This window comes from Brassica oleracea, chromosome C9 (assembly GCF_000695525.1).
Source record: "Brassica oleracea var. oleracea cultivar TO1000 chromosome C9, BOL, whole genome shotgun sequence".
In the NCBI taxonomy this organism is placed as follows: Eukaryota; Viridiplantae; Streptophyta; class Magnoliopsida; order Brassicales; family Brassicaceae; genus Brassica; species Brassica oleracea.
The window spans coordinates 48,957,260-48,983,439 of record NC_027756.1 but is presented as its reverse complement, the minus strand read 5'-3'; the positions used below and the strand labels follow the sequence as shown (position 1 = coordinate 48,983,439).

Here is a 26,180-nt window from a genome sequence, read left to right as displayed (position 1 = left end):
TCCTTATCAAATTTGACAAGGAATAATTTTGTTCTTTAATTCTCTACAAAAAAAGAGAATGAAAAGGAATGAGAGGAAATTATTATTCCTTGTGAATGGTAATTTTTTTTAGGAACGTCAGGGAATGCATGATTCCTCGTCGTTCCCTGGTCACCATTCATACCCATAGTTTGACAACTTTTAAACTAATGCAACTTTTATCATGAAACAACACAATTTTTGACATTAGTTGGGATTGTTATTATTAATAGATAAAAAGCATATAGTAGACAACATTAGTTAAACTATAGTTGACAACATATATGATAATTTGTGTAGTGAGAAATTCTGTCTAATATTGTTTTACATTTGTAAATTTATAAAGTATATGCAGAATATATATTATCAAATGATTAGAAATATTTCTTACTAAAAAGATGAAAAAAAGGAAAAAATTAGCAAAATATAATAATAAATAATGCAAAGCCCATAAAATTACATTAGTATAAAACATAATAGTACAAATAAATATGTGAAAGTTGTTCTCATGTAATATACTTTTAACAAAAGTAAAAAAATCTAATTAGTTGAATTTCCAGTTGTTGATCGACGCGTGTCGTGATCACCATATATTATAAAAGAATAAGAACCTAAAATAGGATAGCCAAAGGAACGAAGAGTAAGCATATTTGGAAAATGAAAAGAGGAGAAGTATGTCGGAAACCATCGTGAATAGGCTTGGTCATTCATTTTCAAAGTTAGTTTTTCCGGTTACCCTCACATTTGCTTCTAACCGTGCTTGGTTAAGTTCTAGACGACACGATAACGGAATATTCCTTGACACCGTCGAAAGACTTGAGAATATTCTCAATCATGTTCGATATTCTTTTTTATTTTTGAATCAATTTTAGTTATGTTTTGGTTACAAAATAAGTATAAATCAAATACTTTAAAACCAAAAAAACATATATATATATATATATATATATCTTATTAATGTAGAAGTACTTTTAGAAAATGTTTGAAAACATGGATAACAGTAAAAAAAAAGGAATATAATATTTTTTAGAAACATGAATAGCATTATATTAAGAAAAAAGAAGTAATGGGCTTATGTTACTAAAAAAATTGAAAGTCCGTTATATTATGAGAAACTATATATTTGGACCAGCTTTAAAATATACGAAATTTGTCTAATCTAATTACCTAAAACCATATTTTGTCTAAGATAATCAGAAAACAAAATTTAACTTTATATACATATTTCAAATCAAAATATTAATTTAAAATTGATTTATATCAAAAAGATACATATATTCAAAAATAGATTTTTACTAAAATATTTTTCAATAACCATTATAAAAGATATTTTAAATATATATATAAGAAAAATATAATACAAAGCCCAACTTCAATTATGGTTTTTCTGTTTCACATTAAAATTTTAAAATATATTATCTCTGTTTCATATTAAGTGTCACTTTAACATTTTTTTCTTGTTACAAAAAGAGTGTCTTTTTAGAATTCCAATACAACTTTCAGCTTAAAATTAACTACAAATGCATTAATTTTATAAATAATTTCATTTATCTCAAATACTATTGGTTGAATATGTGTAATTAATAAAAACTTTAATGCATTTCAATCATTCTCTTAATCTGTGTGAAAAATGTCAAAATGACATTCTTTATGAAAAATATATATGATTATTTATATGATGGTACATATAAAATACTATTAATTATATAATGGTACATATAAAATACAATTAATTATGTGATGACACATATATGATATATAATAGTGACATGAAAAGTAAATAACAACATATTTTTGAAAAAAAGTAATATATGAATATTATATTAGCTTTATAGGAAAAATAACATAACATTTAATACAAAATAATAATATAACATTATCTACTCACAACAAATATATATATTTATATAAAAGATAAAGTGAACATATGTGCGGATGTACGAGTCAAAATCTAATTTTACTTATGTTTTGGTTACGAAGTATGTATAAATCAGGTTCTTCAAAATAGAAGAACCAATTGGAACTCGAACCCGGAATTACATTGGGTTGTACCCTTTTTTGAATATACTAACCCTGATCTGAACCCGAACCGGTCCCGAACCGAAATTTCATATAACCAAATGAGATTGATTTTGATAAGTCCGAAAAACCTAGATCCGATTGAGACTAATTGTAGTCTCTAGGCATGCGATCAAATCAAATTGAATACTATATATATATATGTTGCTTTTGCTTTTTCTGGTTTCCCCGTTTCTAGTTGTGGTGTCACTTTGATCTATAATTACTAATTAGGATACACGGAGTAGGGACGATGGAAATCATATAGTAGTACAAAACTTTTCTTTGTACTAGCTGAGAAGTACAATGTCGACATTTCTTTTCTTTCTTTAATCAATTTTGGTAGTACACAAAGTCCATTGTTTCGCTTGTACTATACAAGACGCAATACTACAATTTTCTGTGGTGCTATTGTGTGTACTACCCAATCCTTTCGTAATGTGTGTATTTATAGTTCCCATAGGAACCGAAACTCAAATTGTAATAAATCAATTATTGCTGATTTGAAGAGATCAAGGTAGAGGATCTCGACAGGGTCGATATGAGAACACATGTGCAGACAACGGCTGTAATGACACCACGTCATTAGAACAAATTTTCCTTTTCATGTGTTCTCAGGTCACCCCTGCTGAGCTCCTTCTCTACCCTCCATCTTTGTCGGCTCCGTTGCTTCATTCATTCACAAAATGGTAAGCTTCTATGTAGATTCCATCTTTGTAGTGTTACAAATTACAAGTACAAACATAATAAGTAATAACTCTTTGTAATCTTCCGTACCTATGTATAATATATGATTTTGATTTTTGAATGGTTAAGGATCTACTACTTTTAACTGTCTTGCTCTTTGTCCCTCAACAAGATAGACTGCCAAAGAAACAGATGAAGAAAGAAACCCACTATGAGTTCCATCAAAATGTTTGTTATGATAGTTCTTAGCTTCAGCTTTAAATGTTAAAGAAAGCTAACCTCACGGAGGAGGCGGACAGCGGCGGGACGAGTGAACTTCCGGGCAAAGAGGAAACACGGTGCCGGTTTCCCTTTACTAGTACACCATTCTCGCCGGTACTCCGTTTCATAGTTGATATTGTCGATTCCCTATGAGTCCAATGTGTTTTGTTAGAGTTTCTTTTCCTGTTTTAAGCTTGTTAAAAGAGTTTAAAGCCATAGTAATAGAAACGAAGGTACATATTGTGATGGAAATTTTTAGTTATGCCAAAATATAATGTTGCTCGCAGTCCTAAGATGTGATATCATAGCATTACTTAATTTATGGACTGCTTAAGAAACCGGAATTACAGAAAACCAAACGAAATAACTAGTAACTAGTCTGTGAGTCACTGAGTGTGATGTGATATCATAACCAAACAACAGTCCTAAGATGTGATATCATAACCAAATCAAACAAAAGTTAATTTGCCTTTCAGTTCGGTCTGATAAGTGACTAAGATGTGTGCCTAACCAAAAAATCTGAGTTTTACATATTATCTTTTGATCTGATAAGTGACTAGGATGCGTACCTTAATAGACTGTATAAGGTGAGGAGTAGCATCGGAGAACTTGTAACTCATAGGATGCCATCCACGACGTTCATTACTTTTAGAGGAAGTAAGGTCCCAAGCTGAGTGTGTCAGTGACCGTCTTGTGAGTTCGCTATCTACACCCTTTTGCTGGATTTACGAAGCATTACCAGATTTGATTAATTGTACTATTAAATCCTAAAAGAGCATAGGTTTGGATCAAAGATTAATCTTACAGCTAGCAGTGTCTGAACGTAGTGCTCATCAGGTATACAGTTGTGTTCCTTCCAACCTTCAGCTGGCTAAACAACAAGACTACATTAGTACAACACACATTGGCCTGGTCAAATATCAAACCCTACTTTCGTGCCACACTAATTATCCTGAAACTAACAGACTAATTAGTGCATGATTTGAATGAATATGGGAAGATAAATTGATTATGTGTGGTGCTTAATCATGAGAGGTGAGAGTAGAGGAACTTACTACAGGACGATCTCGCCAAAACTCTGGAAGGGATTTCCGCTGCAAGATCATATGCAAAAATAAAGTTTATAAGTGAAAAGCCGGTGACCAGTCCACTAACAAAGCAAATCTCACGCTCACAACCAATTTTAAATTTGGTGGTTCTACGATGGTCTTGCCAGCCAAACCATATTTGGAAATTAACGAAATATCCATCTTTACAGTATCATGCTATCTCAAAATTTGCTAATGAAGTGAAGGTTTTAACAACTTACCCTGCAATGCTGCTGAAACATAGGCAAGACGATGGTATCGTTCACCACAATTTCTGCGTGTTTTCTATTTAGAACGACCCACTACAAGAACAGCATACGAAAAACAGAACAAAGAGGGCGTCAGCGAAACTGCACATGAAATGAGAATCCAAATTATTATAGTAAACATTGGAACTTCACCTGTGATCCTTTTCTCCAGTTATGAACATGAATTACGGGATCCATTCTAGGATTATAACGCTTATCTTTTGTATCCGCAAAGCTGCAATCAGAAAATCTAATTTGGTGAAAACTTCCAACATAAACATTTCTTCCTTGTCAGTGTCTAAGCTGTGAAGCTATGTATATATCAACTCTCTATAAGATAGGGAGTAGCACTGACCTATCAACAAAACTAGTTGGTGTTGACATGATATAGTTATACGTGTAGCTGAAACTGTACAGAGGTATGCAGCTGAGAAGAAACCCAAAACAACTAAAATTTAGTCAAGCAAGTCATCAACCACAAGTATCATACAGAATCAATCTCTCACCTATCAGAAAGAAAAACAAAGCGGTGATTAAACGGATCTCTAAGAGCATGTCTAAGCAATACACGTTCTGCTTCAATCATGGTTGCCTCTCCCCACTCCACCTATAATCAGCAAGTAAATCAACTAAACGCTTGCAAAAAAAAAAAAACTCAAAATGATTTTGATTCATTCTCATAGCAACGAACCTGTATACTATCATTAACTTGGCGATTCAAGAAATACTTGGATTGAGTAGTAGCCTTGCTGAGGACGAAGCCAGGTCTGGAGTGAACATATATTGAGAACTTGCCATCCTCACCCTGCAAAAAACAAAACAGATTATCACGAAACTAATCTGATTCCAAACTATAGTTTTATGAATCCAATTAGTGTATACCAGAAAGAAGGCATCCCAGACGAACTCGAGAGGGAGACGATTCCTCGCAATGAAGAGGAAGGCGATCTGCGGTTTCTGATCGAGACGAGGCTTCAGCGACGCAGCGATTCCACTGTAACGAGCTTGGAAGTAGACGAAGCTCCCCAAGCAGAAGACGAACATCAACGTGGCGAATAGTTTCCTCTTCCATCTGGACCTCAGCTTCTGCTGCGACGCCTTCTTCTTCATCATCGTGATCTCGGTTAAAATCGCAATTAAGTCGATTTTCCCGCCATTTACATAGTCAACCGATACGCAGCGTCAAATCTCTCTCTCTCTAATGCTCAATCGTATCTGGCTAAACTTAAGCTATTTCGAGTCAATTCAAATTCTCGATCTCTGGAGCGGAATCAGATCGAACATGGACGAATCTTTCAAATTCGAATCTCGAAGTGAAATCAGTGAGACGTACCGGTTGGTTGAAGCGAGCTGAAAAGGAGAGGATGGCGTCGAAGGAAAGGGAGAGAAACAGCGAGGAGCTTGTGATCGGGAAGACTCAAATCACGTGGAAGAAGATGGAGGAGGAGACTTGGAGAGTGAGAAAGAAGAGAAAGCATGTGAGGTCAGTGAGTGGATGAATGAGTGTAGAGCTGGTGAGGTGGGCCTTTGTCTGGTATCGTGAAGCCTACTCTTCAACCGAATTGTTTCAGGCCCGGTCCAGTTGTTACCTGGCATTTTTATGCTTATCTTTGTCGTGGCTACGGTTCCAACATTACATGTATTATTCGGTTATAAGTTATAACATATACTCCATAAACTTAAACAATTATCGACAAAAAAAAAAAACTTAAATAATTACATGATGTATAAATTATACCACGTTTTCTTCGGAAAAAAAAAACTGACTACAACATACTAACAAGTTTGGCTGTTTTCATAACAAATAAAAACCTAGAGAGAGGAGGAAAGTTTTTAATATGTCTAGATTCAAATAAACATTAATACACATCCTGGTCTATGGTCATTGATTGATATTCCATCATGTTTACAAGGGAAGAGCGTCACCTACCTAAATACTCTCTGATAATCCTTGATAAACATCCTTTTTATTTGTTCATATTTGCTATAAAAAAAAGAGAGAATTGCCAAGTGTGACTCAAAACTTGGAGTCAAATCCAAAACAATACCCCAACTTGGGTCAAAGGCAAAAGTAACCTAAAAGGCTATTGAAATTACAACTATCCCCTTGTGACCAAACAAAAAAAACGGAATTCTTTTTACGTTTCTACCCCTCGCAAGTCGTCTGTTTAGACGACTTGAAAATAAGTCGTCCAGACGACTTAACTTAAAGTCGTCTGGACAGTTAGTCTTAAACATAATTTAAAAATTTTGTAAAAAATATTTTGATAAGTGAAAAATGGGAATTATGTAATTAACATATGTCTTAGGAGGTATAAATTAAGATATAACAAATTTCAATTGTTTTCAGCATAGATGAGTGAAAGTAGTGAGTCATGATATTCTTAAGTTTATGTTTCATCAACATATGTTGTAGTATTGTATGTGTTCTTAGGGTTAGATTTTGGAAAGCATTAAAACCGTTTTTGAAAATTTTTAAAATTACTTATGCGTGTTCATTTCTGTGTATAGTAAACACTATTTAAGTATAATTTGATTTTATAACGTGGTTAGTTAGTTAATCTAGTCATTTTAGTTTAGGGGTTCATTTTAGGGTCTAGGACGACTTAATATTTTGTCGTCTGAAAACAGACGACTAAATATTAAGTCGTCTGTTGTACATTATCAGCCAGAATAAGTCGTCTAAACCGGACCAAACCTTAAAGTTTACCAATGTAATTTTAAAGCTAACCGGATTATTTACCCAATATATAAGGTGATTTTTATTTTTTTTGTTTCATTTTTCGCGAAATTCAGAAACCCTAACAGTTCTCCCTCTCAAAGGCGATTTCGAATTCCCACGATTTCCGAACAAACCATCGTTCTCAACATCGGCTATCTATCTCACTTCATTCTCACCGTTGTCGCCGCAGCTTCTTCTAACCCTAGCCGCGCCGATTCCTCTAAACCCTAGCGCCGCCGATTCCACTATTTCCGAACAAACCGTCGCCCTCGCCACCGTGGTCACCAACGTTCTAAACACTAGCGCCGCCGCTTCTTCTAAACCCTAGCGCCGCCGCTTCTTCTCTGTAAACCTTAGCGCCGTTTCTCTGTAAACCCTAACGCCGCTAAGTCATCAATCTCGAGGAAAAGATGAACATAAAACGTTGTCTCTATCAATTTACTCATTCTCACCGTTTCACGTTTATTTTTTCAGATCTATAACCGCAATGACGAGTACTCCAACTCCTTCTGCGACTGGAAGACTTGTAAGTAATTTAAGTCGTCTACTAAGTCGTCTGGACTTATATTGTTGTCTTTGATTATTTTGCAGACAAAAAGGATGGATATTCCAGAACTCCCCCGTAGGTTATACACATCAGGGGAAGAACCAGAAGCCCACAATAGCATTTCGTATCATACGGATAACAGCAAGTTGCATACTGCTCTTAGGAAAGCTCTTACTGATGACGAATTTGAAGAGCTCAAGGAGTCGAGTTTGGGAGTTTTCATCAAGTTCAAGGAGCAGGGATTTGGTTGGGCTTCAAGGCTGGTTCACTACATGCTCAGTTTCAAGCTGGACATTAAGAAGAAGTATGAGATGTGGTCTCTCGTTGGTCCAGAACCTTTGAGGTTTTCACTGTTAGAGTTTGAAAACCTCACTGGTCTAAACTGCGAGTACATCGAGGACCTTGAGACACCAAAATGTGACGTTACCCCAGAGATGGTTTCTTTCTGGGGGATGCTGGGAGTTCATCTGGAAGCTGGGCCAACTACTGATCAGATAATAGCAGCACTGAAGAGATGCGGGGATTGGTCCAGGGAAGATCGCAAGCGGCTCGCGTACCTCTCCATCTTCACTGGATTCATTGAAGGGAGAAAGTTTTCAACCGCTACACGATCTACTCTGGCAAGGCTAGTGATGGATTTAGAACGGTTTGAGAATTATCCATGGGGGAGAGTCGCGTTTAAGGTGCTGATGGACTCTTTGTGGAACAAAGAAATTGCTGGCTGTTACACCGTGGATGGGTTTATACAAGTTCTTCAGGTCTAGACGTACACAGCTATGCCGGAATTGGGTGCTAGTATTGGTGGTCCCAGAGCAGACAGTCCGTCTCCACCGATACTGGCTTACGAGGGCAGCAGAGGCCGCAGATCAATGAAAGCTGCTATCTTGAGTCAGGTATTTACTTCAATCCAAAAGACTGCGCAGACGACTTATTATAAGTCGTCTGGAAAGTCTTCCATCTGGACGACTTATTAGACGACTTATAATAAGGCGTCTGGAAAGTCTTCCCAGCTGGACGACTTATCGGACGACTTAATTAAGTCGTCTGGAAAGTCTTCCATCTGGACGACTTATTAGACGACTTATAATAAGGCGTCTGGAAAGTCTTCCCAGCTGGACGACTTATCGGACGACTTAATTAAGTCGTCTGGAAAGTCTTCCATCTGGACGACTTATTAGACGACTTATAATAAGGCGTCTGGAAAGTCTTCCCAGCTGGACGACTTATCGGACGACTTAATTAAGTCGTCTGGAAAGTCTTCCATCTGGACGACTTATTAGACGACTTATAATAAGGCGTCTGGAAAGTCTTCCCAGCTGGACGACTTATCGGACGACTTAATTAAGTCGTCTGGAAAGTCTTCCATCTGGACGACTTATTAGACGACTTATAATAAGGCGTCTGGAAAGTCTTCCCAGCTGGACGACTTATCGGACGACTTAATTAAGTCGTCTGGAAAGTCTTCCATCTGGACGACTTATTAGACGACTTATAATAAGGCGTCTGGAAAGTCTTCCCAGCTGGACGACTTATCGGACGACTTAATTAAGTCGTCTGGAAAGTCTTCCATCTGGACGACTTATTAGACGACTTATAATAAGGCGTCTGGAAAGTCTTCCCAGCTGGACGACTTATCGGACGACTTAATTAAGTCGTCTGGAAAGTCTTCCATCTGGACGACTTATTAGACGACTTATAATAAGGCGTCTGGAAAGTCTTCCCAGCTGGACGACTTATCGGACGACTTAATTAAGTCGTCTGGAAAGTCTTCCATCTGGACGACTTATTAGACGACTTATAATAAGGCGTCTGGAAAGTCTTCCCAGCTGGACGACTTATCGGACGACTTAATTAAGTCGTCTGGAAAGTCTTCCATCTGGACGACTTATTAGACGACTTATAATAAGGCGTCTGGAAAGTCTTCCCAGCTGGACGACTTATCGGACGACTTAATTAAGTCGTCTGGAAAGTCTTCCATCTGGACGACTTATTAGACGACTTATAATAAGGCGTCTGGAAAGTCTTCCCAGCTGGACGACTTATCGGACGACTTAATTAAGTCGTCTGGAAAGTCTTCCATCTGGACGACTTATTAGACGACTTATAATAAGGCGTCTGGAAAGTCTTCCCAGCTGGACGACTTATCGGACGACTTAATTAAGTCGTCTGGAAAGTCTTCCATCTGGACGACTTATTAGACGACTTATAATAAGGCGTCTGGAAAGTCTTCCCAGCTGGACGACTTATCGGACGACTTAATTAAGTCGTCTGGAAAGTCTTCCATCTGGACGACTTATTAGACGACTTATAATAAGGCGTCTGGAAAGTCTTCCCAGCTGGACGACTTATCGGACGACTTAATTAAGTCGTCTGGAAAGTCTTCCATCTGGACGACTTATTAGACGACTTATAATAAGGCGTCTGGAAAGTCTTCCCAGCTGGACGACTTATCGGACGACTTAATTAAGTCGTCTGGAAAGTCTTCCATCTGGACGACTTATTAGACGACTTATAATAAGGCGTCTGGAAAGTCTTCCCAGCTGGACGACTTATCGGACGACTTAATTAAGTCGTCTGGAAAGTCTTCCATCTGGACGACTTATTAGACGACTTATAATAAGGCGTCTGGAAAGTCTTCCCAGCTGGACGACTTATCGGACGACTTAATTAAGTCGTCTGGAAAGTCTTCCATCTGGACGACTTATTAGACGACTTATAATAAGGCGTCTGGAAAGTCTTCCCAGCTGGACGACTTATCGGACGACTTAATTAAGTCGTCTGGAAAGTCTTCCATCTGGACGACTTATTAGACGACTTATAATAAGGCGTCTGGAAAGTCTTCCCAGCTGGACGACTTATCGGACGACTTAATTAAGTCGTCTGGAAAGTCTTCCATCTGGACGACTTATTAGACGACTTATAATAAGGCGTCTGGAAAGTCTTCCCAGCTGGACGACTTATCGGACGACTTAATTAAGTCGTCTGGAAAGTCTTCCATCTGGACGACTTATTAGACGACTTATAATAAGGCGTCTGGAAAGTCTTCCCAGCTGGACGACTTATCGGACGACTTAATTAAGTCGTCTGGAAAGTCTTCCATCTGGACGACTTATTAGACGACTTATAATAAGGCGTCTGGAAAGTCTTCCCAGCTGGACGACTTATCGGACGACTTAATTAAGTCGTCTGGAAAGTCTTCCATCTGGACGACTTATTAGACGACTTATAATAAGGCGTCTGGAAAGTCTTCCCAGCTGGACGACTTATCGGACGACTTAATTAAGTCGTCTGGAAAGTCTTCCATCTGGACGACTTATTAGACGACTTATAATAAGGCGTCTGGAAAGTCTTCCCAGCTGGACGACTTATCGGACGACTTAATTAAGTCGTCTGGAAAGTCTTCCATCTGGACGACTTATTAGACGACTTATAATAAGGCGTCTGGAAAGTCTTCCCAGCTGGACGACTTATCGGACGACTTAATTAAGTCGTCTGGAAAGTCTTCCATCTGGACGACTTATTAGACGACTTATAATAAGGCGTCTGGAAAGTCTTCCCAGCTGGACGACTTATCGGACGACTTAATTAAGTCGTCTGGAAAGTCTTCCATCTGGACGACTTATTAGACGACTTATAATAAGGCGTCTGGAAAGTCTTCCCAGCTGGACGACTTATCGGACGACTTAATTAAGTCGTCTGGAAAGTCTTCCATCTGGACGACTTATTAGACGACTTATAATAAGGCGTCTGGAAAGTCTTCCCAGCTGGACGACTTATCGGACGACTTAATTAAGTCGTCTGGAAAGTCTTCCATCTGGACGACTTATTAGACGACTTATAATAAGGCGTCTGGAAAGTCTTCCCAGCTGGACGACTTATCGGACGACTTAATTAAGTCGTCTGGAAAGTCTTCCATCTGGACGACTTATTAGACGACTTATAATAAGGCGTCTGGAAAGTCTTCCCAGCTGGACGACTTATCGGACGACTTAATTAAGTCGTCTGGAAAGTCTTCCATCTGGACGACTTATTAGACGACTTATAATAAGGCGTCTGGAAAGTCTTCCCAGCTGGACGACTTATCGGACGACTTAATTAAGTCGTCTGGAAAGTCTTCCATCTGGACGACTTATTAGACGACTTATAATAAGGCGTCTGGAAAGTCTTCCCAGCTGGACGACTTATCGGACGACTTAATTAAGTCGTCTGGAAAGTCTTCCATCTGGACGACTTATTAGACGACTTATAATAAGGCGTCTGGAAAGTCTTCCCAGCTGGACGACTTATCGGACGACTTAATTAAGTCGTCTGGAAAGTCTTCCATCTGGACGACTTATTAGACGACTTATAATAAGGCGTCTGGAAAGTCTTCCCAGCTGGACGACTTATCGGACGACTTAATTAAGTCGTCTGGAAAGTCTTCCATCTGGACGACTTATTAGACGACTTATAATAAGGCGTCTGGAAAGTCTTCCCAGCTGGACGACTTATCGGACGACTTAATTAAGTCGTCTGGAAAGTCTTCCATCTGGACGACTTATTAGACGACTTATAATAAGGCGTCTGGAAAGTCTTCCCAGCTGGACGACTTATCGGACGACTTAATTAAGTCGTCTGGAAAGTCTTCCATCTGGACGACTTATTAGACGACTTATAATAAGGCGTCTGGAAAGTCTTCCCAGCTGGACGACTTATCGGACGACTTAATTAAGTCGTCTGGAAAGTCTTCCATCTGGACGACTTATTAGACGACTTATAATAAGGCGTCTGGAAAGTCTTCCCAGCTGGACGACTTATCGGACGACTTAATTAAGTCGTCTGGAAAGTCTTCCATCTGGACGACTTATTAGACGACTTATAATAAGGCGTCTGGAAAGTCTTCCCAGCTGGACGACTTATCGGACGACTTAATTAAGTCGTCTGGAAAGTCTTCCATCTGGACGACTTATTAGACGACTTATAATAAGGCGTCTGGAAAGTCTTCCCAGCTGGACGACTTATCGGACGACTTAATTAAGTCGTCTGGAAAGTCTTCCATCTGGACGACTTATTAGACGACTTATAATAAGGCGTCTGGAAAGTCTTCCCAGCTGGACGACTTATCGGACGACTTAATTAAGTCGTCTGGAAAGTCTTCCATCTGGACGACTTATTAGACGACTTATAATAAGGCGTCTGGAAAGTCTTCCCAGCTGGACGACTTATCGGACGACTTAATTAAGTCGTCTGGAAAGTCTTCCATCTGGACGACTTATTAGACGACTTATAATAAGGCGTCTGGAAAGTCTTCCCAGCTGGACGACTTATCGGACGACTTAATTAAGTCGTCTGGAAAGTCTTCCATCTGGACGACTTATTAGACGACTTATAATAAGGCGTCTGGAAAGTCTTCCCAGCTGGACGACTTATCGGACGACTTAATTAAGTCGTCTGGAAAGTCTTCCATCTGGACGACTTATTAGACGACTTATAATAAGGCGTCTGGAAAGTCTTCCCAGCTGGACGACTTATCGGACGACTTAATTAAGTCGTCTGGAAAGTCTTCCATCTGGACGACTTATTAGACGACTTATAATAATAAAAAAAAGTATAGAGACAAAACGGTACGCCAAAATTACCGGTCTGGTTCAATTCCTCCTCGATCCTACTCTCCAGTTCTCACAACTAAGCCGAACCAAGGCCAAACTACAAGACTACTCAGCCTGCAAAGAACAAACAAACACACATAGTTTACACTAATTAATTACACTAACCCTTTTTTTGCAAGCCAATGAATCTATCTATTAATATTATATCTCCTCATTACATCCATTTTGATATACCATTTCAAACAAAACTCCCAAATAATCCCATATAATTGATAGGAGAAAAGGTCTACCATTAAACATCTTCTTCATCAACCAAAGCCATCACAGGGATTCCTTTACTGCTAAAACTTGTACATTTCACCTGCAATGTGTCTCCAATCTCAAACTCTGTCTCCTCATCGCCCTGCGCTCATATATAATAGTAGTAAGCAAACAATACAATGCAAGCACATTTAAGTATGTGGGAGAAAGGAATCAAAGATGACATACCTCGAATTTGTACATACCGCGGATTCCACCACCTAGATCAAGAACCAGTCCATGCGTTCGAATCTGGTGGACTTTGGCTGTCATTTCTGTTCCTATTTTCAGTTTCCGGGCACTAATCGATGGACTCTCTCCAGCCTCGTTATCTGATTGTTTCTCCTTCCTAGAGGGTTTCTTACCTTTTGAAGATGATACTATGTTAGAATTGTTTTCAAGAGAAGTGCAATTGAGTTTATTTTCTTGCGTCAGTGTCTCACCACAGTCATCCCGACTTTCTTCAGTAGCAGTGGAGCTGAGTGTCTCATCTTCCTTCACGGTCTGTTTAGAGGCAGTGGATTTGAGTTTCCGGTCTGGCTTCACTGTCGCGGCGCATTTAGGTTTAGTGTTCTTGTCCACATGAGAAGATTTCTCTGCCTCATCACATTCCACAGCAGTACGGATGACAACTGCAGGAACTGCTAATTTAGATTTCTGAGGCGGCTCTACGACACTGGGCAGGCTTGCAACTGCCTCCCCGAAACTAGACGTTTCTACGGAGACTGCCTCTTTCACCACCGGGAGTTTTTCAGGACGAGATGTTGGTTTGGGTAACAGTGCTTTGAGGGATAACTTTATGTTACCACGGACATCGGTGTCTATGCACATCATAGTGATGTACTTGCCAATATGTAATACATCTGAAACCTTGGAGACCTGCAATTGCAACAAATAAACCAAACAATATCAATCTTCCAGATGAACTAAGAGAAAACCATATTTTATGGAAGATAAGCGATCACAGTTTATAACTAGAAAAGCTTACTGGTTCATGAGATAACTCAGACATATGTAGTAGGCCTTGTTGACCACCATTAAACTCAACAAATGCGCCGTACTCTTTTATAGATGTCACTGTGCCTTTGTACACGCCACCAACAACTATTTCGCGACCAATGATGTAGTCAACCTAAGGACATACATGAATCAAATCAAGTCTCTGGGATATCTATCGCCTATCAATTAAAAGCTCAGTTGACTATAAGATACCTTTTCTTGAGCCTTGTCCATCACAGCCTGATTCTTGGCAACAATAGTTAATGTTCCATCATCAATAGACAACCTTGCACCTAAATAAATAGGGTTATATCTCAGAAGAAAAGCTTCAAATTAAACTACATAAAAGAGAGGATGGTCTTCACAAGCTTAAGGGTTTCATTCTCAAAAGAGTACTTTACTTAAAGCATCAGACTCTTTCACTTCAAAATGACTACGGCAATTCCATAGTATTAAAAGTACACAAGAAATTAAATTGACGATTAACATCGATGTCAAAGAATAACCTGTTTCCTCTTCAATCTTCCTCTTGAGGGCACCCATAGGTCCGATCAAGTTACGAAGTGCATCGTTGGTGTACTTCAAAGTTGCTGCAAAACAGACATAACTCTTAAGTTTTTAACAGGGAAAGTCTTATCAGCTACGGTTAACATAAAAACAAGTGAGGAAGAAACCTAGCCGGCATTGCTGGTCTCGTGGGGAATTAATTTCTCTCTCCATATGGTCAAGAATCTGAAGACGGGCTTTACGTGCATTTTCTAATGATTCACAAACTATGTCCAATGGTATTCCGGCTGGCTTGATATCCAGTTGAATTGCCGTCACACCATTTCTTGTGCCCGCAATCTTGAAATCCATATCTCCTAGATGATCTTCCAAACCCTGTGAAAGCAATGTATGTAATCTCCATATAACCCAGTTCACAAACTTGATACAACCAATGGTTCAGAAGACAGACGTTATATCATCACAAGAAGCACAAAGGAAGTGTAAACAAGAAGAAACCCACCAATATATCGGTTACTATACGGTAGTCTTTAATTTCTCCACTTGATGGATCAACGTCAGTGACAAGACCAACGGAGACTCCTGCAACATGAGCTCGCAGAGGAATTCCGGCATCCATTAACGCCATGCTGCCTGAGACAAAACCATTCCATTATGAACTTATTATGGCTTTGCAATAAACATACAAACTAGTAGGTGAAAGAGATTGATTACCTCCACAAACGCTTGCCATAGACGTGGATCCATCTGAAGCCATAACTTCTGAATTTATACGAACTGTATAAGGAAAATCTTCTTCAGGGGGCATGACTGCAAGCAATGCCTTTTCAGCAAGTGTTCCTACAGAAAATGTAAACACATTTAAGCATATGAAATTCTTTTAGATGAAAGAGAAAACAATAATATGTCTCTACGACAATTAAACTCTTAGGAATTTAATAAAAATATTGACCCATTGTTCCACTAGAAGCTAGAAAGGAAGTTGATATCAGTAACAGTTACCTAGAAGATTACACACAAAAAGAAAAAGGCAAAAAAATATACCATGACCAACTTCACGCCGGTTAAGGCCTAGTTTTTTTCCAACTTCATCTGTACAAAACGGAGGAAAGGTATAGTGAAGCATAAATTTCTTCTTCGGTGGGCCAACAAGAGAATCCAACCTTTGTGCATCTCCTGGGGCTCCAAGTGTGATAGTACAGAGCACCTTTAACACATACAGAACGTATTTATGAAGGATTTTTCATTAAACATATATTAAAAGATTTAGCTCTATGCTTCAATCCTTTATCTTCTGAAGCAACCAAAACTTCTTTTAATGAAAAACTAGATTCTCTACGCGTGTCTTTAGCAACTGAAGTTTCAGCACGAACCTGAGTGTCTCCACGTGAGAAAAGTGCTGACCCATGCAAGGCAGGCAGGTGATGCGATTCACAATAGATGGGCCTAACTTCATCAAGATGTCTGCCGTCGACCCGAAATCCCTCTGATATCATCCTTGAACGAACTATCTGATATTTAATTTAACACGTTAGTTGTACCCTTTTATGCAATCGCTTAAAGAGGTCTTGTATCAATAACAAATGCTAATTTTCAGAGATTACCTTCTTTCTCACTGTATCAACAGCCTTTGGAAGTATGCTCAAGCTTTCTTGATCGCCCTCTTCTTCAAATACTTTTTCCACATCTTTTCCAATGTTCTCTAGAGCCTCTCCACGTTCAAACTGTGCACATATAAAATCATCAGGCCAACTGAAACTCAAAATATGGAGGCAGAAACAAAGCCAGCACGCACCTTGCCACGTGAAGGATCGGTAAAGACGGATACAATACGCTCTGCAGCCAAGTCAGTCACTTTTTCTAAAGTTTTCTCAGAAAGCATGGACAATATATACTCCTTCTTTTGTTTCCCAGCTTTCGCAGCCAATCTAATTTGGGGATCGATGTACTTAACAGCCTGTGAATACCACGCACAAACATAAGACAACATATACTATTACAAAGTACTAGAAGATCCAACAAAGTTGTCAAACATACCTCTGGATGAGCAAGTCTCAGAGCAGCTGCTAGATCTTTCTCAGTGATTTCACGGGCTTGAACATCAATCATCATAGTTTTATCCCTTGTGCAAGCGTATATCAAATGAAGATCACTTGAGCTAAGCTACACAAACCAAACTACAACAAATGAGAAAGAAGCCACAATCTACGAATTCAGGTAATGTATTTGTTTTACCTCATCCATAGTTGGATTCACAACAATCTCCCCACCGATCCTTCCTAACCTGATGACTCCAATGGGTCCCCCCCATGGAACATCCGACAGCATGAGCGCAGCCGATGCTGCATTAGCTGCAAGTATATCTGGATCCTGCTTCCCATCCGATGATAGAACATTTGCCATTATCTGCAACGTGAAAAAAATAAAATACAAATGAAGATACTTCCACATAGATCTATCAGCTAACGAATTGAAGAAACATCATACCTGAACCTCATGGTAAAACCCAGAAGGAAACAATGGTCTGATTGGCCTATCAATGAGGCGGCCACACAACAGTTCCCGCTCTTTAGGTGCACCTTCTCTTCGCATATACGTATTAGGAATCAAACCTTGAGCGAACATCTTCTCTTGATAATCAACCTAACGATAAGAGTTTCAAACAAGTAGTCATAAACATCCATTTAAACAAAAAACACAATGAACCAATTACAGAAACAGCTAATTAAATAACAAACTTCTCACGTGGGAAAGATTAGATCACAGATTCATCAGTGAATTCCACAAATACATACATCATAAAGATTACTTCAGAGGATTCAAAATCATAACTTCAAAAATCGAAATGAAATGGCGAAAAGAGGATTGTAACTTACAGTGAGAGGCAAGAAATCTCCAGGAGATTTAGACTTGGCACAAGTAACGGTGGAGAGAACTTTGGTCTCGTCCATCCCCAGCACGACGGAACCATTTGCGAAGCGAGCGATCTTCCCCGTCTCGAGCGTCACCACCCGAGATCCGACTTCGAATTCCTCCTTAAACGACTCCAGAATTTTGATTCCCGTGGAGGCCGGCGGCGAGCTAGACGGCGCGATGCCCAATCCGCCGGAGCAGATGGTGCGGAAACCCAAAGCGCGCCATGCGAGGAAGTTCGGAAGAGAAGATGACCTAGCTCGTCTCACGATCGATGACATTACACATACACAGAGAAGAGAAAGGGCTTTAAGCAGAGGTTTAACGCACCGGTGATAGTGACTGGAGCCGAGAGTGGGATCGAGAAGAAGGGTTTTAGTGATCCCGGTCCGGTCCGATCCGGTTCGATCGAATTTTCTTAACACTAATCCGGCGAGAGCCGTAAAAATGATTTCAGTGGGCCCAAATTTAAACTTACAAAAGGCCCAACTCAATTATAAACCCAAACCGGTTAAGCACGGTTGAATGTACCAAATTTTAATTTACTCCGGTTTAGTCTAGCGATTATCCGGTTTCGAATTGAAAAAGGAAAGCGAAAACCCTACTAAAGGTTTTGTCTCATTGTCTGGATTAGATTTGTTCTTTTACAAATCACACAAACTCCATTGTCGTCACTTCGAGTTCGAAGCTTCTTCTTCTTCTTCATCTTCCTCCGTGTGAGTGTCTTTTTCTTAAGGACATCACTTTGTCAGGTTATTGTGTTTGGTTTCAGTTTATTACCGGCTTGTATCAGAAAGTATGCTTCTTTGTTGAGATTAGAGTTTTGGATTCGTGTAATGACGTTTTATTTCTTGCTGATTACGATTCTTAGGGTTAAAAGGTGCTGTAGCTTTCTTCTTACATTAAACTGTTGTTTCCCCTGTGCAGCTGATTCTCAAGATGCTACCAACTGAGTCAAAGAAGGCCTTATCTTTCAAGCGATACATCGAAGATGGAGACTTGGTCATCGTTTACGAGAGACACGACGTGATGAAGCCGGTTAAAGTAACCAAAGACGGCGTGCTTCAGAACCGTTTCGGATTTTACAGACACTCTGATTGGATCGGGAAGCCGTTAGGGACGAAAGTGTTGAGCAACAAGGGCAAATTTGTCTACCTGCTTGCTCCCACTCCCGAGCTGTGGACGCTGGTGTTGAGCCACAGGACTCAGATTCTTTACATTGCGGATATCAGCTTTGTGGTGATGTATCTAGAAGTCGTGCCCGGGTGTGTTGTTCTCGAGTCTGGGACAGGAAGTGGTTCGCTTTCCACTTCGCTTGCTCGTGCTGTGGCTCCGACGGGTCATGTGTATTCTTTTGATTTCCACGAGCAACGAGCTGTCTGTGCAAGGTTAGAAGAAGCTTCTGTTTAATTTGTGTCTGCCTTCTTTGTTGTGTGCTCTCTTCTTTATGTATCTTTTCTTTGCAACAGGGAGGACTTTGAGAAGACGGGTATAAGTAGTTTAGTAACCGTGGAGGTTAGAGATATTCAAGGACAAGGCTTCCCTGAGAAACTATCTGGTTTGGCTGATTCGGTGTTTCTAGACCTTCCTCAGCCTTGGCTCGCTGTTCCTTCTGCAGCAAAGATGTTAAAGGAGGATGGAGTTCTCTGCTCTTTCTCGCCTTGCATTGAGCAAGTACAACGCACTTGTGAAGTCCTCAGATCAGATTTCATTGGTAAGTTTCTCTTTCTACTTTTGCTGTGGAAGTAAGTTCTTGTAGGGATCTTAGAATCGAAGTACAATGCTAATGACTTTGGGAGTGAAACCTCTTATTAAGTATCAAATCCTAGGACTAGAAACATGTCATATAGACTAAAGTTATGTTCTTCTGTAGATAAGCTCTTTTGTTAATTGTCATAAGCAGATGTGATTTTTCATTTTAGATCTTATACCGGTTTTTACTTTTGTAGAGATAAGAACGTTCGAGGTGCTTCTCAGAACATACGAAGTGAAGGAAATGAAAGTGGAGACTGGCGCTATGATTGGTGAGAGCCACGACGAGGAGGCCAATGGAGGACAGAGACCAAGCAAGAGAAAGCACATTTCAAACGACGACAAGCACATTTCAAACGACGACGGCTACGCTGTTTCACAGGACAACTCTTCTAGTCCAACTTCGGTCGTTATGGCGAGGCCATGTAGCGAGGCAAGAGGTCACACCGGCTACTTAACTTTCGCAAGACTCCAGTGCCTATCTTAAGTACTTCATGTTTTTGTCATATGATGTTACTAACACTTGTTGTGATTTTTCTTGTTGTAATGCAAATTTTGAACCAGAAATCTACTTCATAAGCTTTCTAGTTTTTAAAAACGTGTTTGAATTAATTTTGGAGAAATCTCAAAGTAGATTTTGAATCCAATTTGTTGAAGTATTTTGTAACTGAATTATTTATCTAAATCCTGAATCTAACACAACCATATAATTATGTAATTATTTAAAGCTGAGTTATCCTCAAAGCTTTGCAGAATCATCCAAATGAGAGTCTACATTCAAGTTCTACAAAGTAAGAACCAAACAAGAAGTACTTCACAGATTTTCTGCACGAAGTTACTTATGTTATAAGAAACTATCTCAACCTCCCACCGCCTAGGATCTTCTCATCGTCTTTGTTGTCTCTCGCACCACATCGAGAATCCGACAATATTCATAGAACAAACAGGACTGATCACCTTCAAGACCACTCCTGCTCACTCTGTTACCACCAGCGAGGTTGTTGCAGGGGCTACCTCCGATCACTAGATCAAACCCACCAAACTGCTTCATCAACTCCACGATCTTCTCGTTACTCAGGTCTTGCACGTCTGCAAACTCTATCAGGGTTCCTTTCTGGTTGGTTTGCTCCCAGAAGTCCTTGAGAATGTTTCTGTTCCCTGCTGAGATCTCCACTGAGACGACGGTCTTCATTGGAATCTGGAGACGGTGGAGCGCCACTTCTCCACCGCCAATTCCAGTGAACAGGGACAGAACGTTGATACCATATGGAAACAATGGTTTCAAGACAGAGAGGTGATACGCAACGGTATCCACCTGAAAACAAGTTCAATCACAAACCATTCAACCATAGGCAAAACGCATGATGAAAAGGACAACAACGATCAGGAACTACTCTATGAATTCAAAACAATCTCTGCCGAATACTAAAACAGTTATGATTATGCAAATGCAAAACGCATGATGAAAACAAGTTCAATCACAAACCATTCAACCATAGGCAAAACGCATGATGAAAAGGACAACAACGATCAGGAACTACTCTATGAATTCAAAACAATCTCTGCCGAATACTAAAACAGTTATGATTATGCAAATGCAAAACGCATGATGAAAACAAGTTCAATCACAAACCATTCCACCATAGGCAAAACGCATCATTAAAAGGACAAGAGCGATCAAGAACTACTCTATGAATTCAAAACACTCTCTGCCGGAATACTAAAACAGTTGTGATTATGAAAATGCAAAAGGCATGTTGAAAACAAGTTCAATCACAAACCATAGGCAAAACGCATCATTAAAAGGACAAATGTGATCAAGAACTACTCTAATGAATTCAAAACACTCTATGCCGAATACTAAAACAGTTATGATTATGCAAATGCAAAACGCATGATGAAAACAAGTTCAATCACAAACCATTCCACCATAGGCAAAACGCATCATTAAAAGGACAAGAGCGATCAAGAACTACTCTATGAATTCAAAACACTCTTATGCCGAATACAAAAACAGTTATGACTGTGCAAATGCGAGAGGTTGAAAGCTACCTGAAAAGAGTTGCCGAGTGACTTCAGACGCTCGGTCCTACTCATGCCACCGCCTCGTGTATGGTTTCTTGGAAATCCAAGAAGAGTCTCCATTTCATCTGGTTCAAGTGGCGCAGCTTTGTTCTTTCCCACCCACACAAGATTCCACTTCTTGCACTGCTCAATGACATACTTCTTCTTACTCTCAGGCGGTTCTCCACTATAAGGCTCAAGTGCTAACCGGATCCTGTTCGTCAGCTGAGCACTAGCGTTCACTGTCAGGATGCAGTTGAGCTTTGTTCTCTTGTCCCACTCTGGCCACCACTTCTTGGTCAGCGGAAACGCCTCGCTGATCGTGTACTTCGGAGGAGGCTGGACCTGATACCTTCCACTGATGGGGAGGTTGTGCACGTATCCCCTTTTCCTCGCTGCTGCACAAATATATTTCGAATCCACAAACTCCGGTGGAACGTCGTACAAGTGACTAGAAATGGTGTCCCAGACGCCTTTGGGAGCAAGGGCGACGTTCTCGTAGTAGAAAAACGGAGGCATTCGAGCCATGGCTGGAAGAGATCTCTGCGTGATGAGTCCTGGCTCGTTTGGAACGCCGAATCCAATCATCGGATTTGGCAGACGAAGGGGCTCGTCATCAGCAGCAGATGACCTCGGCTCTCTTCTTAGCTCTATACGCCTCTTTTTGACATTAGGCTGCATACAGGAAAATCCATGTTTCAGATTTCTAATGAAAATGCAAGGCAAATGTGTAATGTAACTAGACCGCAAATTCACTAATTTTCACAAAAATCAGCAAACTATAAAACGGACTTAGAAGGTTTAACCATACCTTTTGTTCTTCAGGGTCAGCATGGAACTCATCGAACTCTCGAGCAATCTGAGCGGCACAAATGAAGTCTGCGAGATCTGCAATGCTCACATCCTCTCCTGAAATTTTAATCAGATAATTCTCCTTTAAGTACCGAGAAGGAGACAACATATGATAGAGATATGTATATAAACATCTAGCAAGAGTATCGATTACTAAAACAAAATCAGACGCACAAACATCAAAGGCATGCATCACATAAGCAAAGGCTAAAAGACTAAGATTTTACATAGATCAAATAGCAAATACAAGTATGACACATCTCGTGGAAGAAACGTTAAGAAAATGGAAAGCTTACCAGTACCACATCTCTCTATAGCAAGAGAAGCTTCCAACTCGGAGAATCCCATGTTCATTAAAGAACGCAATTGATTGCCGTTTTCAGAAGAGGAGTCTGAAACTTTCTGCCATTGTTTAAAACAGAATTTTTTTAGAATGCATACAATTTACAAGCCTGCAACTAACAAAGCGAGACAATTGTACAATTGACTGGTGTGATGTTATTACCCACAAGGAAATAAATATACCTCATCATCTGAGCTGAGAAAATTGGCATACTTCTCATCATCGCTTTCAGACCACTCAATGTCATCTTCTTCTTTGATTTTGGGCGATACCTCTGCCTACAAACCACCAACAAAACATAAGTTATGTTATTAATGTCATGAGACAAATCTATAAGGTACATTCTTAATGACATGATAACTTTGCATCACTTACTGCCGTGGAGATGAGTGCATTTGCTATCTCTTCAATATTGTCTTCTCCTGCGATATAAGAATCATATAGAGCGTTTTACTTCTTAACTAAAGAGAGAGAGATAGAGAATTAGTTACCATGCTCATGAATAGCCTTGATAACTTTCTCCTCCTCAAATCCCATAGCAAGGAAATGATCAATAGTCTTGGACTTGGAAGAACTAGCTTCACAGTTAACCTTCACAAAGAATTTATAAGAGGAATGAGAAACACACACATCTAAACAGACACGAACACATGAAAATTACAAGCAAGAGAGAAGATCCAAGCAGTAGAAACTCACAGTGTATTTGGAGATAGCATCAATGATCACCACAGTATCTGCATTTGGTCCTGCAAAAGTTTATTTAACAATCACATTATTTAAAGAACACTAAGCAAACAACACATACGAACACAAAGCAAGACTCACCATGTTCATCGATTGCTCTAGCGATATTCTCAGGAGAGAACCCCATGTCAACCAGCGTAGCAAACAGCTCATCAGAAGAAGGGACTGCCGCCGGTGGGGATGACGGTGGAGATGACTGGTAGTTATCAATCTGCAAATCCAAATCATCATCGCTATTCCAGTCAGCAGAATCTTGCGCCTGCATAAACATTATCAGTTCACAAAAAGCGATTCCTAATTCATATCCACATCAAAGGCACATGCCAATATTCAAATGATACAACGATTAAGTAAACTTATATTCACTATAAAGCCCAAAGATTAAATGCAAGTTAATAGCAACGTACCATGGTTGCAGCAGCAGTAAGGTGAAGAGACACTCGAAGTCAAGAGTAAGGAATCTTCGTCCTTCCTTAGAGTAAACCTACAAAAATTATCATCCTGCAAAACTGCTAAAAATGGAAACTTTTGACCGGAGAAAGATCGAGTTTTTGTAGATGAATCAGTGATAAGAGTGGTTCAGTGAGAATACTAATGCATGTAGGATCCAAAATTCGAGAATAATTTGGCAGATCCTAACGAAATTCTCTTCTGTTTCAGTGGGGGGCTTTTAAGAGAGCTTAGTGGGTTTTCGAAGAAAGATGGAAAAATAGACGGCGAGATCGAGTTTTAACGGCAAGACAAACGGAGTTGAATGTACGAAACCTACGAAGATCGTGGACTAGAGAGTTAGAGGATATACCCAGAGAATTTTCGTCTATGAGAAGCAGAGACGCAGAAAACGCTTCCGTCGCCGGTAAAAAGTCCGCTCTTCGCCGGTGAGAGAGTCGTATTCCGCCGTTTGTCTACTAGTGAAGCATCGACATTGATATGCTGTATTTTGATTCGCTCCGTTTTAGTTGGATAAAGATCCGGATCTCGGTTTACAATTAGTTTTTGGGTATCCATTCTTTTTAATGGGCTTAGTAAATATGGGCTACATTTGATTGAATGCTAATTGGGCTTTCTAGTGAATATAAGTTACTTTATCGTTTGAATATGACATGTGACTTTGATGTGACAACAAGTTGATAAGGATACGAATTAGAGCATCCTTAGATATATTATAGTATTTTTTTTTTTAAATAATCAAGGACTCTAATCAAATTAATATGTCCAATGGTGTTATCTATTAGGAATCCTTAAGAATAAAAAAATAATAAATTTGAAAATATTATAAACATTTTTAAAATAAATTAAAACATGTTAAATTGAAATATTTATTTATTAAATTGAAATATTTATTTATTACATGATTAAATATGAAATACAATAATTATTAGTTTTCATCACAAAATTTGTTCCAAATATTTTCGATTAAATCATTCTTCAATTGGTAATGTGTATCCGTCTCTCGAACCTGAACCTGACTGGCACGAATTTCAGTGATGCTTGGAGGGAGGTCCGTACCACGAGACTTATGCACCCGTGAACTGTTGTGTACCTCTCCTTCTTCAAATTCCGATGTATCGTACTGAGTGTTGTATCAGCTCGTTCATTTTCAACTATCATATTATGTAGTATGATACATGCCCTCATAGTCTTCCCTATCTTATCCTGGTCCCATGAAAGAGCCGGGTTTTTCGCAATTGCAAATCGAGATTGCAAAACTCCAAAAGCCCGCTCCAAATATTTTCGGGTTGATTCTTGATATTTAGCAAATAACTCTGCTTTAAGACCTTGAGGGAGTGAGATAGATTGGATAAATGTTGACCAGTTTGGATAAATACCGTCTGTTAGGTAGTACGCCAAATTATAGATGTGTCGGTTGACCATGTACTCTACCCTCGGAGCTCGACCTTGAATAATGTCATCAAAGACAGGAGACCGATCTAGGACATTAATATCGTTTAAGGTACCTGGAAGACCGAAGAAAGCGTGCCATATCCAAAGATCTTGTGAAGCTACTGTCTCTAAGACAATTGAAGGTTTTGTTGATCCCCGGGTGTACTGTCCTTTCCAAGCGGTTGGGCAATTTTTCCACCTCCAATGCATACAGTCGATGCTTCCTACCATCCCAGGAAACCCGCGTATCTCTCCAATATGGAGTAGTCGTTCAAGATCCTTTGCTGTCGGTCTTCGTAGATACTCATCACCAAATAACCAGATTATTCCTTCATTAAAATGCTCTAAACAGGAAATTGTCGTGCTTTCACCAATTCTGAGATATTCATCAACCGTGTCTGCTGCATTACCATAAGCAAGGAGACGAATTGCTGCCGTACATTTATGTAGTGGAGAAAGACCAAACCTCCCCGTTGCATCTCTTCTTTGTTGAAAGAATGGAACGTGTTCTGAGAGGCGATACAATATGCAAGAATAAGTCTTTGTTCATACGAAAACGACGTCTAAATAAATGTGTCGGGAATGTCGCATCTTCGCTGAAGTAA

At 39.5% G+C, this 26,180-nt stretch overlaps 4 protein-coding genes across 14 annotated transcripts; 1 reads left to right on the top strand and 3 right to left on the bottom strand.

The window, feature by feature from the left end:
* Nucleotides 1-2,746: 2,746 nt before the first annotated feature.
* LOC106318666 lies at nt 2,747-5,945 on the bottom strand. The gene is made up of 12 exons (XM_013756742.1): nt 5,694-5,945; nt 5,243-5,579; nt 5,052-5,165; nt 4,867-4,967; nt 4,716-4,787; nt 4,514-4,595; nt 4,334-4,414; nt 4,080-4,118; nt 3,830-3,895; nt 3,594-3,743; nt 3,043-3,171; nt 2,747-2,940 (listed from the first exon to the last, which is right to left on the bottom strand). Exons 2-12 carry the CDS (start codon nt 5,471-5,473, stop codon nt 2,905-2,907), a joined length of 1,101 nt encoding a protein of 366 aa, XP_013612196.1. The 5' UTR covers nt 5,474-5,579; nt 5,694-5,945; the 3' UTR covers nt 2,747-2,904.
* A 240-nt stretch (nt 5,946-6,185) lies between these two features.
* On the bottom strand, nt 6,186-18,267 carry LOC106318665 (polyribonucleotide nucleotidyltransferase 2, mitochondrial-like). Of its 4 annotated transcripts, XR_001265338.1 has the most exons (19): nt 17,900-18,217; nt 17,511-17,666; nt 17,259-17,429; nt 17,061-17,186; nt 16,819-16,980; nt 16,628-16,747; nt 16,397-16,534; nt 16,068-16,230; nt 15,738-15,863; nt 15,526-15,656; nt 15,191-15,398; nt 15,023-15,106; nt 14,730-14,809; nt 14,506-14,649; nt 13,961-14,396; nt 13,707-13,882; nt 13,508-13,620; nt 13,209-13,331; nt 6,186-6,347 (listed from the first exon to the last, which is right to left on the bottom strand). XR_001265338.1 is itself a non-coding variant. In XM_013756741.1 (17 exons), the coding sequence occupies exons 1-17, from the start codon at nt 18,215-18,217 to the stop codon at nt 13,510-13,512; spliced, it is 2,850 nt and encodes a 949-aa protein (XP_013612195.1). In that variant the 3' UTR covers nt 13,373-13,509. The 4 variants fall into 4 exon arrangements, 2 of the variants coding, with proteins under 2 accessions (XP_013612195.1, XP_013612194.1); XR_001265337.1 differs by having other exon boundaries at nt 13,707-14,396; nt 17,900-18,267; XM_013756741.1 differs by lacking the exons at nt 6,186-6,347; nt 13,209-13,331 and having other exon boundaries at nt 13,373-13,620.
* A 302-nt stretch (nt 18,268-18,569) lies between these two features.
* LOC106318319 (tRNA (adenine(58)-N(1))-methyltransferase catalytic subunit TRMT61A) lies at nt 18,570-20,300 on the top strand. Of its 3 annotated transcripts, none has more exons than XM_013756247.1 (4): nt 18,570-18,650; nt 18,864-19,324; nt 19,406-19,650; nt 19,886-20,300. In XM_013756247.1, exons 2-4 carry the CDS (start codon nt 18,876-18,878, stop codon nt 20,173-20,175), a joined length of 984 nt encoding a protein of 327 aa, XP_013611701.1. In that variant the 5' UTR covers nt 18,570-18,650; nt 18,864-18,875; the 3' UTR covers nt 20,176-20,300. The 3 variants fall into 3 exon arrangements, with proteins under 3 accessions (XP_013611701.1, XP_013611700.1, XP_013611702.1); XM_013756246.1 differs by having other exon boundaries at nt 18,577-18,688; XM_013756248.1 differs by having other exon boundaries at nt 18,624-18,732.
* A 42-nt stretch (nt 20,301-20,342) lies between these two features.
* LOC106318318 (DNA (cytosine-5)-methyltransferase DRM2-like) lies at nt 20,343-24,648 on the bottom strand. Of its 6 annotated transcripts, none has more exons than XM_013756244.1 (11): nt 24,494-24,634; nt 24,099-24,200; nt 23,773-23,902; nt 23,644-23,693; nt 23,439-23,538; nt 23,323-23,369; nt 23,130-23,225; nt 22,901-23,006; nt 22,564-22,661; nt 21,741-22,427; nt 20,343-21,003 (listed from the first exon to the last, which is right to left on the bottom strand). In XM_013756244.1, the coding sequence occupies exons 2-11, from the start codon at nt 24,099-24,101 to the stop codon at nt 20,563-20,565; spliced, it is 1,758 nt and encodes a 585-aa protein (XP_013611698.1). In that variant the 5' UTR covers nt 24,102-24,200; nt 24,494-24,634; the 3' UTR covers nt 20,343-20,562. The 6 variants fall into 6 exon arrangements, with proteins under 6 accessions (XP_013611698.1, XP_013611695.1, XP_013611699.1 ...); XM_013756241.1 differs by having other exon boundaries at nt 23,773-23,950; nt 24,494-24,633; XM_013756245.1 differs by having other exon boundaries at nt 24,099-24,192; nt 24,494-24,633.
* Nucleotides 24,649-26,180: the final 1,532 nt, after the last annotated feature.

Coding starts and splice junctions, on each gene's coding strand:
- LOC106318319 (XM_013756247.1), top strand. CDS start 18,876: ATGCTACCAACTGAGTCAAAGAAGGCCTTATCTTTCAAGCGATACATC. Junction 19,325..19,405: donor CAACGAGCTGTCTGTGCAAG/GTTAGAAGAAGC, acceptor TCTTTGCAACAG/GGAGGACTTTGAGAAGACGG. Junction 19,651..19,885: donor CCTCAGATCAGATTTCATTG/GTAAGTTTCTCT, acceptor TTACTTTTGTAG/AGATAAGAACGTTCGAGGTG.
- LOC106318666 (XM_013756742.1), bottom strand. CDS start 5,473: ATGATGAAGAAGAAGGCGTCGCAGCAGAAGCTGAGGTCCAGATGGAAG. Junction 4,788..4,866: donor TTTGTTTTTCTTTCTGATAG/GTGAGAGATTGA, acceptor GTTTCTTCTCAG/CTGCATACCTCTGTACAGTT. Junction 4,119..4,333: donor TGTTTCAGCAGCATTGCAGG/GTAAGTTGTTAA, acceptor ATGATCTTGCAG/CGGAAATCCCTTCCAGAGTT.
- LOC106318665 (XM_013756740.1), bottom strand. CDS start 18,217: ATGTCATCGATCGTGAGACGAGCTAGGTCATCTTCTCTTCCGAACTTC. Junction 17,667..17,899: donor GAGATTTCTTGCCTCTCACT/GTAAGTTACAAT, acceptor TCTTATCGTTAG/GTTGATTATCAAGAGAAGAT. Junction 14,397..14,505: donor CTGAGTTATCTCATGAACCA/GTAAGCTTTTCT, acceptor TTGCAATTGCAG/GTCTCCAAGGTTTCAGATGT.
- LOC106318318 (XM_013756242.1), bottom strand. Junction 22,662..22,900: donor TATAGAGAGATGTGGTACTG/GTAAGCTTTCCA, acceptor TTAAAATTTCAG/GAGAGGATGTGAGCATTGCA. Junction 21,004..21,740: donor CACTCGGCAACTCTTTTCAG/GTAGCTTTCAAC, acceptor ACTTGTTTTCAG/GTGGATACCGTTGCGTATCA.